At 39.7% G+C, this 12,131-nt stretch overlaps 1 protein-coding gene across 1 annotated transcript in view; it reads left to right on the top strand.

The window, feature by feature from the left end:
* Eif3h (eukaryotic translation initiation factor 3 subunit H) overlaps positions 1–12,131 on the top strand; it is an 86,117-nt gene that overhangs the window by 8,141 nt on the left and 65,845 nt on the right. Inside the window, exon 2 of the mRNA XM_021661281.2 lies at positions 11,380–11,536. Coding sequence (XP_021516956.1) covers positions 11,380–11,536 — 157 coding nt within the window. The remainder of the gene's footprint in view (positions 1–11,379; positions 11,537–12,131) is intronic.

The raw sequence follows: 12,131 nt of genomic DNA on the forward strand, positions 1-12,131 counted from the left end.
TGATTGAACTTTAAAAGTGTGAACCATCAGTGAGCATTAGATCCAAGAGAATAATTATGAATGACACATGTTCTTTTAAAATGAAATATTATAGAGGTGATATTGATGAGCTATTGGAGAGCATTGGAGCCAAACTCATATGTGTCAGGGGCAAAATAACTACCGCCACCATTGAAGTTACTTAAGTTTCATTCATACCAAAACTTTACAGCAGTGATTTAAATCCCATTTATTCTTTGACTCAGCCAGTTGTGAAATGGAATGCCTATCCCACTTGAGCTGTAAAATGTGTTAAATTTAAAACTAATGCAGTGTTCTGCTTTTTGAATTTACATTTTGGCAATAACTACTTTCTTTGTTCAGTGTTAGAAAAAAACGATCTAGGCTTAACCAAATCAGAATATTCAAAGTTCACAGATCTGACAGTGAAAGAAGCCAGAATCAAGTGAAAGTCTAGAGATTGACTTTAAAGAATATGCTAACAGGAGATTTTGTGACATTACACTTTCTTTGAGAATGAAATTCTTCTACAGTAAGAAGAATTTGTCCAAGAATTAGCTGGTCTTTGACAGAGATTGATATGAGATGTACAGGCTGTGGGCCTCACCTTGCAGAAGCTGCAGAAACCGAGTAAAGCCAGCGAGGAATTGTTCATCTCTCCTGTGCTCTTTAGCCCAACAGTGCCTGCTGCAGCTTGGGCCCTGCTGCCTTGCTTTGAACTTTTAAGGGCCTCTCAGTGGACATCGCCATGGTTTGTAGCTAGAAAATGTGATTTCTTAAGTGAGAACGTTTATAACAAATACCCTTATTCCTGGCTTAGTTGTATTCTAAATTTTTAAATACAGATTTTAAATCAAGAGCCCTAGTTCAGGACTTTCAAGGTAATGGTATTGTAAGTGCTTTCTCAGACCACTGTCTCTCCTGAGTAGTGCTGTTTAAGTTTAGTGTTAGGTACATTATTATTATTATTTGTTTGTTTTTGTTTTTGAGACAGGGCTTCTCTGTGTAACAGAGCCCTGGCTGTCCTGAAACTCTAGTGGTATTAAGTGATCACATTATATTATGTGTTGTGCTTGTATTAAATATTACTGTACTGGTTAGGAAAAGAAGCTGTACTCTAAACCAGATATGAAAATAGTGTATTCCAGTACATCTAGAGCTACCTGTGAAGAACACATCTCCACTGTTTACCACAGTCCAACACTTCGGGAAAATGGAGGGAGGTGGAAAGATAACTTATCTTAAGAGGAAGTGCGAGCCCAGGGGTAACACATTTCAGCTGCACAGCAGGGTCCAAATGCTCCCCAAGTTCCTTCACACTCGTGTCAGCCTGGCACTCAGCTCACAGACCACCTTGCAGACCACAGGCCCCAGCTGAGCAGTGCTGCCTAGCTGTACCTGTGACAGGTGTGGCTGAGACAGCAGATGGTACTTTTTTCCCTTTCCATTCGGTTGTGTTTCGAGCTCTTATCCATTCAACCAACCCCAGCTGCCTTGCCTTCACCCTGCCTCTGCCTCCCAAGTACTGGGATTACAAGTCAGGCACCAGTCCTAGGTTTTTGTTTTTTTTTTTTTGAGAGATGGAGAGTGCATGCACAAGTGAGTGCAGCTGTCCTACAGTCGGAAGTGTTGGGTCCTCCATACCCACACAATTAGCTACTTAGACTTTAGAATTGAATAGTTTATGTCACAAAAATAATGTTTTCGAAATACTACAAATTAATAGGTGTGAACTTCAAACTGTTTGGTACCAAGCTCCTGGTTTTCTCTACCAGCCCCACTGCTGCTTACAGATATATTATATTCTCTTCCACTGTGGTCATTCCTATTATTCCCTTAGCTTTAACTCTATTCTGCACAGTGTATTTTTATGAGGAGTGAAGATTAATCTTCTTCCTTAGCAAGGTTTCTCCTTGAATTCCAATCTCTCTACGACAGACAATAAGACAGTGCCATATTCATCCAATTAATAAACCTAGCTGGAAGCTCAACATCCCAAAATCTAAGTGCCTTCCAGCTGCTACCTAGTAACAGGGACTTGAAAAACACTGTCCACCCTAACCACCTATCACACAGGACCAATTAAGTCCTCAGTAAACACCAGCAACCTTACAGTGACTACACCAATATATAGCCCACCTATTTTTATTCATCTATATATCCAGCAAACATTTAGTAACTGAGTAAAGTATGCCAAGATCTAGAGGATACTGATGCTACTATCCCTCTAGAAGTTTATATTTCAACAAGCTTATTTTTTCTTTTTAATCACAACAAAATGTTAATTGTAGCTATTAAAAATAATCTATCTGAGGTAGGTGGTGGCGCACACTTTTAATTCCAGCACTGGGGAGGCAGAGGCTGAGTTTGAGGCCAGCCTGTTCTATAGAGTGAGTTCCAGGATAGAGAGGTGTTGCACAGGAAAACCCTGTCTCCAAAAAAAAAAAGTTTTTGTCTTAGGGTTTTTATCAGCGTGAAGAGAAACTATGACCATAGCAAATTTAAAACATTTAGTTGGGGCTGGCTTACAGTTTCAGAGCTTTAGACCATTATTGTCATGGTAGGAAGCATAGTGGCATACAGGCAGACATGGGGCTGGAGGAGGAGCTGAGAGAAAGAATCAGACCCTAGACCTTGCTTGAGTGTCTAAGACTTCAGAGTCTATACTCTAGTGACATACCTCCTCCAAAATGCCACACCTACAAGGCCAACCTCATAATAGTGCTATCCCTATGGGCCTACTGAGACAATTTTCATTCAAACCACTACAGTTTGTTGGTAAAATATCAACTAAATGAAAGTGTAATGAAGTAGTCCTAGTCCTAAAAGGATGAAAAAAAAAAAAAAGAAAAAAGAAAAATCCTATAGTACTAGAAGCCAGAGTAACTGCTGACTAAATTCTAACTTTTAAAAAGTTAATTTATCTTTGAAATTTCAATTAAATTATTTTCCCCTTTTCTTTCCTCCCTTCAAACCTTCACATGTACCCCTCCCTGTTTCCCCATAGACAGACAGACAGATGGATGAAAGATTCCTAAATACATAGAAATACAACTTGCTCAGTATACATGTTACTTACATATATGTTTTCAGGGCTGACTGCTATTTTATGAAATCAGCAGATATTAAGTAATGTTTGCTTGAGTTCTGTAAGCCTTTTAAAGCAGATTGTTAAACCTGAGAAGGGTATTATGGCAACACCTGATTTATAGTCAGTTGCTCCGAAGTACCTGAGACTGAAAGGAGGATAGTATTGTAGGATGGAGCTCATAACTGTTGGGATCTGATACTCCAGGTAGAATTGCCTTCAAATCTGACACACTCAGATTTGAAGTGTGTCACACTCCCTACCCAGTACACTCCTTTATAGGATTCTAGTTAGCACTAGATTTTGAGTCTTGAAGTCACGTCACCACCCTGAGATGTACTGGACTAGGGAAAATTTATGTGCTTCCTAGGGTTTCTGCTGTTTCTCTTCCCTCTTACTTCTGTACTATAATGATCTTCCAAGTAGAGCTGAGCTTCTTTATTAGGGTGATATTTTTGCTTTTATAAATAGAATATTCATATTCCATCTCTTTCTTACTGTACTTTGTTGGGAAAACTGGAGGACATGCTTGGTATGGAACCCTCTCACATATTTGAGTGAAAACAAAGGGAAACTGTATTTGACTTGCTGTCCTAAAACTTGGAACCTCATGAAAGCATAGACTTTATTCATTTGACTTCATATGATATTCCCAGGGTATGGAAGAGCTGACCTGGCTGTAGAATTAAGTTGGTAAATATCTGAGCAAATGAATTAATTAGGGAATGAGACAGGTAGAAAGTGGCAGAAGCCTGGTAAATCTGTGCAGAACATATTTGCTAGGCAACGTTCTTCAAAGGTGTGCGTTTGACAGAAAACAGTTATTTGTCGAAAAACATTTGTGTTTTGGTAAGATTTAAAGTCTTTCCTGTAGGGCATTAAAAAGGGCCCTTTACACCCTCTCTCTCTTTTATTTTTTATTTTTTAATTTTTTGTTTTGTTTGTTTGAGGCATCGTCTTTTGTAGTCCAGGCTAACCAACTGACCTCTTTTGTAGATGACCTGGGGTTCCCAGTACTCCCCAGCCTGTGGGATAGCTCCTAATTTAGTTACAGGGAGGTCGTAGGGAATCATGAAAAATTTTGCTCATCGTTAACACTTCATACTTAAGCATTACTGATAGCTAGTGTAATAAATAACTTATTTGGCTGTTTTGGATTCCTATTTCTATTTCCCCCTGTATGTTTTAAACTGTTTGCTTGTTTTTGTTTTTACAGGTCTTTCTTTGTCATTCTGGCTGCCCTGGAACTTGCTATGTAGACTAGCTTAGAAAGATCCATCTGCCTTTGCTTTCCAACTGCTGGGAATAAAGGCATGGGTCACCATCACCTGGCTTGTTTTAAACTTTTTTATTGAAAAATATTTTTTTGTACAATTTATTTTGATCATGTTTTCCCCTCCCACAATCCCCAGATCTTTGCCACCTCCCTACCCAGTACTCCTTAATAGGATTCTAGTTAGGATTCTAGTTAGCACTAGATTTTGAGTCTTGAAGTCACGTCACCACCCTGAGCTTCTTTATTAGGGTGATATTTTTGCTTTTATAAATAGAATATTCATATTCCATCTCTTTCTCACTGTACTTTTCAGAAACAATGAGAAGTCTTAGAAGAAAGAAAGCTTATGGTATTAGAGCTTTTGAGTTAAACCAACAAAATAAAGACAAAGGAAAGCTGACTCATGTTCATTAAAAGTTAGACTAGGGTTGGAGAGATGGTGTAGTTGTTAAGAGCACTCACTTTTGCTCTTGCAGAGGACCCAAGTTTAGTTCCCAGCACCCATGCCAGGTGGCTCACAACCACTTGTAACTCCTCCTGTAGCAGATCCAGTGCCGACTTCTAGCTTTCACAGGCTCTTCATACACATGGGCAGATACCTGCATGTAGACACGTATACCTACATATAATAATTAAAATAAATTAAAATTTAAAATATTAGAGTTAAGTAGGGTGTTATAGTAACCTGGAGAATCTAAATGCAAAATTCCCCCAAAATATACACATCTAACTCAGATAAGTTAGCTCTGAATTCAGAGAGTAGGATTGGGCACAAGTATATTTTAGGGCTCCATAGACAGCTTTAATACATATCTAGTATAGTGACTTTATTTATTTTGAAAACATTTGTCACTTCATTTTATTAAGCTGACAACACGTGATGTAGGGCCTTGGAGGGAGTGGAATCATTTAGGACACATTAAAAACAAATTATATATATTTTGGAGCCTTCTGTGCACCTGCTTTTGAAAACAAGAACAGGGAGCCTGACAGCAATAAGCAGGATTAATTAAATGTCATCACTGTTTTATGGAAAAAAACACAGGTGTTTGGAGGGAAAGAAAGTGACCAGGTGAGCATGGCTGGAAATAGGATTATTGTGGGTGGACATTCCCAACTTGCAACTTGTAGGTTGTGAGACTGATGCATAAAGATTAAAAGCTGCCTTGCATTTTGGAACATCTAGATAGTTGTTGGCTTTCAGTTACCAGGGCACAATTTGATCATCATCACCATTTCTTCACAGACTTCTCTTGCCTGAACTTGTAAGCTTGTCCTTCCTGTGTGAACCCCTTAGCTTGTAACCATAGGTACAGGAACATTTCTTAGAGATGCTGACACTGTATCATAATTGTCTAGCCTTTACTGTAAACATGTTTAGCACACCCATACTTTCTCAGTTATTTTGCAGTTACTGTGAAGTAATTTAAAGTGTCAAGGTTTACCTGAATAGTCCTTTCATGTCAGCAAACCTGTTTCTTAGAGAAGATAGGAAAATAGTATAATTGACTTTCTAAAAAGGTGGCTGTAAGGATTAAACCAAGTCCTTCATTGCATGTAAGACATTTGGCAGAGGCAGAGGGTTTAGTGGATCATGAATTACTGATAATGTTTATTTTCCTATTTTTTTCCCCCGAAAGACAGGGTTTTTCTGTGTATCCTTGTCCTGGACTTGCTTTGTGGACCAGGCTGGCCTTGGACACACAGAGATCCACCTGCCTCTGCCTTTCTGAGTGCTGGCGTTACAGACGAGAGCCATCATGCCCAGCTTATTATTCATTTCTTGAACAAACTACATTTGGAGTATCTTTGATGTGCCAGTGTCTGTGTTAACTGTGGAGGATGTAAAGCAAAGGAAAGCAGACCTTCCTTTCCTTCTTTAAGAGGAAATGCAATAAAAAGAATGTTGATTCTTCCCAGTCCCACACAGCTACAAAAGTTTTAAGCACATGTGTATGACAGACTCATGGTTATGTAGAATTATAAAAATATGTGTGCCAGGTTCTTCTGTTTAGGATATGCTTTTGTTCATTCAGTTGTTCTTTTAAAAAAGAAAAATCTATCCAATAAATAATTTAGAGGGGTTGGAGAGAGGGCTCAGCAGTTAAAAGGCCACATTGCTCTTACAAATGACCCAGGTTTGGTTTCCAATACCTATGATGTGGCTACAGGGGATCTGATGCTTTCTACTGTCTCTGTGGGGTACTGCACACACATGATGCACATAGACACACAGACACATAAAGTAACAAGTAAATATTAAAACAATTTACAGACAAGACAGAGTCAGGAATTGGAATGAAATATTACATGACAAAAGAACACATTCAAAAGATGAGCACGGGTTTCTCAAGAAAGAAGCACTTTTTCTTCCCCCCCCTTTTTTTTATTTAAGTCCTAATTTCAAGTTTGTGAAGGATTTTTACTGAGTTACTTGAATAAGAGATTTGTTAGTATAATACTCTTATGATTTAGATATGAAATCTCTTTCTAGAAGATGTTGTGTTGAAAGCTGAAATGCTACCTGAGGGGTTTTGAGACGTGATTGGGTCATGAGGGTTCTGACTTAATCAGTTAATTCATAGTTTGATGGTGTTGTTGAGAAGTGGAAACTTCTGTGGGGGGTTTGGCTGGAGGAAATAATATCTGGGGCCTGCTTTGAGGGGTTGTTGTTATATCTCTGGTCCTTTCTTGTCTTTTGCTGCCGGCTGCCACGGCAACTCCTCTATGCTGTCTGCATGATGCTCTGTCTCACTCTTTTCAAAACATGGTAAGGAACCCCTGAAACCGAGCTGAAATAATCTATCCTCCTTCCAAAGTTGTTTGTCAGGCACCAACAGAAAACTAACACCGTGTGCAGGTGTATTCGCATTGCTGTGTGACAAACAATTTAAAGGAGGAAGTTTTACTTTCGTTCATGGTTTTCAGATGGCTCAGTTGATGGTTGCATGGCCCCATGTGTTTCATGGAGTACCATCATAGTGGCAGGAGTGGATGACATAGGAGATTGTTCACCTTATGAAGATGGAGAAACATTGCAAGGAAGGCATTGGGGACCAGGTATGAATTTCAAAACCACGCCCCCAGGGACCTACATCCTCCAGTTGGGTCCAACCTTCTAGAGTTTCCTGAACCTCCAGAATACTATCACCAGTTGAGGCACAGCATTACACACAGGAGTCTGGGGCCATTCATATTCATAACAGATCAGTATGAAAGCAGGAAGACCATTCAATTTCAAATGATGAGTGAAACCACTCAAGTTTGGTTTTGTCTTTCTCTTCCTTCTTTCCTTCCTTCCTCTTTTCTTTCTTTTTTGGTTTTTTTTGAGACAGAGTTTCTCTGTGTAGCCTTGGCTGTCCTGGACTTTGTAGACCAGGCTGGTTTCGAAATCACAGAGATCCACCTGCCTCTGCCTCCCTAAGTACTGGGGCTTACATGTGTGTGCCACCGTGCCTGGCTAAGAACCTACAACCTCCTCAGAAATCCTTCCTAGTACTACCTTCTTTTACCTGTTGAAGTATAGTGTGGCTTGCTCAGGTTTGATGAGGATGTGGTTTTGATTTGTTTTTGAATGCTTTATTTCATGAGATTGAAATGGCAAGATCAGACATTTATTACTTTGGTAATGAAATCTTTCTTGATGGCTTTTTATTTTGGCCAGTTCTTTCTCATCTATCTATCCATCTATCTATCTATCTATCTGTCTGTCTGTCTGGCTGTCTAAATTGTAATCACAGGTCATTTACTTGTATCCCAGCCGTAGACCCCTCCCTCTTTCCCTCTCAATCCCCCTTCCCTCATCTCCTCCCTGCCCCCTTCTGAGTCCCCTGATGGGGGGGGGGGGTCCTCCTCTTCTTCCATCTGACCCTAGCTTATCAGGTATCTGCAGGACTGGCTGCAATGTCCTTATCTGTGGCCTAGCAAGGCTGCTCCTCCATGGGTGTGTGTGTGTGTGTGTGTGTGTGTGTGTGTGTGTGTAGAGCTTAATGAGTTCATGTCAGAAATAATTCTTGTCTCCCTTACTAGGGAACCTACTTGAATACTGAGCTACCATGGGCTATGTCTGAGAAGGGGTTGTAGGCTATATCCATGTACTGTCCTTGGTTGGAGAAACAGTCTCATAGAAGACCCCTGTGCTCTGATATATTTCGTCCTTGTGGAGCTCCTGTCCCTTCTAGGTCATACTAACTCCCCCTTCTTTTATATGATTCCCTCCACTCTGCCAAAGGTTTGGTTATTAGTCTCAGCCTCTGCTTTGATACGCTGCTAGGTAGAGACTTTCAGAGGCCCTCTGTAGTAGGCTCTTGTCCTGTTACTTGTTTTTTTCCTACTTCCAATGTCCATCCCTTTGTCTTTCTAGGTGAGTATTGATCATCTTAACCCTGGGTCCTCCTTCTTGTTTATCTTCTTTAGGTGTACAGATTTTAGTATGTTTATCCTGTCTTATAGGTCTAATACCCACTTATAAGTGAGTATATATCGTGTGTGTCTTTCTGTTCCTGAGATACTTCACTCAGGATGATCTTTCCTAGACCCCACTATTTCCCTGCAAATTTCATGATTTCCTTGTTTTTTAATTGCTGAGTAGTATTCCATTGTGTAAAAGTACCACAGTTTCTGTATCCATTCCTCCGTTGATGGACATCTGGGTTGTCTCCAGGTTCTGGCTGTTATGAATAAAGCTGCTACAGACATGGTTGAGCAAATGTCCTTGTTGTGTACTTGAGCATCTTTTGGAATATGCTTAGGAGTGGTATAGCTGGATCTTGAGGAAGCAGTATTCCTGATTGTCTGAGAAAGTGCCAGGTTGATTTCCAAAGTGGTTGTACAAGTTTACATTCCCACTAGCAATGGAGGAGGGTTCCCATTTCTCCACAACCTCTCCAGGATGTGTTGTCACTTGAGATTTTGATTTGATCTTAGCCATTCTGATGGGTGTAAGGTGAAATCTCAGGGTCGTTTTGATTTGCATCTCTGATGGCTAAGGATGTTGAGCATCTCTTTAAGTGTTTCTCTGCCATTCTGTATTCTTCTACAGAGAATTCTCTGTTTAGCTCCATACCCCATTTTTTAATTGGGTTGCTTGAATTATTGCCTTTTAACTTCTTTAGTTCTTTATATATTCTGGATATCAGCCCTCTGTCAGATGTAGGGTTGGTGAAGAGCCTTTCCCAATCTGTAGGCTGTCGTTTTGTTCTGACAACCATGTCCTTTGCTTTACAGAAGCTTTTCAATTTCATGAGGTCCCATTTATTAATTGTTACTCTTAGAGCCTGTGCTGATGGTGTTCTGTTCAGGAAGCTGTCTCCTGTGTTTGGCCAGTTCTTGAATGCTGTAGAAAATTATCCTTAAATTTGAAATGTTATTTGTTGAAATGAACACTAGTGGTTCCCAGGTTTATCTTTCCATGTAAGACTAATGCTGTACTACCTGGTAATTGAACTCAATTAGTCCTCATCACAGAGTTTTAAGACCTCTTTCCTATAATTACCCTTACTTACTCATTTATCTGCTGTATTTATTTATATATTTAACAGATAATTAGTGCACTATGCATTTCCCATCTCTTTTCAGTACGATCAATGGGTAAGTGTCCTTGGTCTTCATAAGGAAAAAGTGGGGTGATTGAGGAATGCTGGAGGGAGTATGCTTTATCTGCAACTGCTTGTTTAAGTACTTTACTAGCTTTTTCAGCTTTGCTTTCTTTCTTTTTTTAATATATTTTTTTATTTTTAAATAATTTTATACATTCACTTGTATCCCAGCTGTAGCCTTCTCCCTCTTTCCCTCCCAATCTTCCCCTCCCTCCCTTCTTTCTTTCCTGCCCCCTTCCAAGTCCACTGAGAGGGGGTGTCCTCCTCTCCTTCCATCTGGCCCTAGTTTATCAGGTATCTTCAGGGTGGTTGCAATGCCCTTATCTGTGGCCTAGCAAGGCTGCTCCTCTCTCAAGGGGGAGGGGAAGCTCATGAGTTCATGTCAGAAACAATTCCTGTCCCCCTTACTAGGGAACCCATTTGGATTATGAGCTACCATGGGCTATGTCTGAGCAGGGGTTGTAGGTCCTTGGTTGGATAAACAGTCTCATAGAAGACCCCTGTGCTCAGATATATTTGGACCTTGTGGGGCTCCCTGTCCCCTCTAGGATATACTAATTTCTCCTTCCTTCATATGATTCCCTACACTCTGCCAAAGGTTTGGTTATGGGTCTCAGCATCTGCTTTGATACACTGCTAGGTAGAGTCTTTCAGGTGCCTTCTGTGGTAGGCTACTCTTCTGTTTCTTATTTTCTCCTATTTCCAGTGTTCATTCCCTTTGTCTTTCTAGATGAGGATTGATCATCTTAACCCCTGGACCTCTTTCTTGTTTATCTTCTTTAGGTGTACATTCTTTTTTGTTGTTGTTGTTTTTTTTTTTTTTAAGATTTATTTATTTATTGTCTATGCAATGTTCTGTCTGCATGAACACCTGCGCGCCAGAAGAGGGCAGTATAGATGGTTGTGAGCCACCATGGGTTGCTGGGAATTGAACTCTGGACCTCTGGAAGAGCAGCCAGTACTCTTAACCTCTCAGCCACCTCTCAAGTCCCCAGCTTTGCTTTTTTTATGAAAGGAAATATTATTCTGACCTGCCTTCTTGGTGAAATATACTGGATTCTAAAGAGAATCTAAAAAGAGGCATTAAATCCCTCTTTTTACTTATGTAGATACAAGCTTTTAAGGAATCTGCTGTAACTTTCTTCTGAAAATTTATAGTAACCTCATATGTCTTCTGCTATCTGCTTACTTTGTTCTAACAAAGATTTAGTGATCTCATTAATAGAGCTAATATATGAAACTCATGTGAGCCTTAATATTTCTGTAAGGTTAAAGGAAATGGTTTGCAAGACAAAATTTGAGTCCTAATATGTAGTTTTGTGGTTGTGCAAACTTACTGGTGGTTTTTTGTTTTTTCTATAGAAATAAGTAAAGCAAACTAGTATGGTTTTTAAGTTCTCTTTTCTATTTTCTTTTAGGTAGTATTAAAGATAATCAAACACTATCAAGAAGAAGGACAAGGAACTGAGGTTGTTCAAGGAGTGCTCCTGGGTTTGGTGGTAGAAGATCGACTAGAAATTACCAACTGTTTCCCATTTCCCCAGCACACAGAGGATGATGCTGAATTTGATGAAGGTAAGGCTGTTGTCAAGTATGTCTTTACTGTTTATACAAATGAAGTCAACTCAGTTTCTTTTTTATATGCATTAGTGTGAAGGTGTGAGATCCCTTGGAATTGATGTTATAGACAGTTGTGAGCTGCCATGTGGGTGCTGGGAATTGAACCCAGGTCCTTTGGAGGAGCAGACAGTGCTCTTAACCACTGAACCATCTCTCCAGCCCTGTCAACTCAGTTTCTAATGGAACTTTTATTTGTTATTGGGAGTCTTACTGGGTTAACCTAAATTACTTGCTTTTTGAGTTTCATGGAAAAATTACCCATCTATGCAATGAGAATTTGTATAATAAAGTTCATTACTTTGTCCTTCTTGGCATCCATTGTCTTCTGTTTTAAAAGTGTGTAAGAGATGAGTATTGCTCAGTGCTTTAGGAAGGTTATCCTTGTAGTTAAAAGATTACACCAGACACAAACTTAGTATCCTGAAAATTACTCTTTCAAAATCTAGTTTAAAACAAAATTTTAAGCCAGGCATAGTGGCACATGCCTTTAATCCCAGCACTCAGGGCGGTAGAGTCTGGTGGATGACTGTGAGTTTGAGGCCAGGCTGGT

This window comes from Meriones unguiculatus, chromosome 8 (genome assembly GCF_030254825.1).
Source record: "Meriones unguiculatus strain TT.TT164.6M chromosome 8, Bangor_MerUng_6.1, whole genome shotgun sequence".
NCBI classification, from domain to species: domain Eukaryota; kingdom Metazoa; phylum Chordata; class Mammalia; order Rodentia; family Muridae; genus Meriones; species Meriones unguiculatus.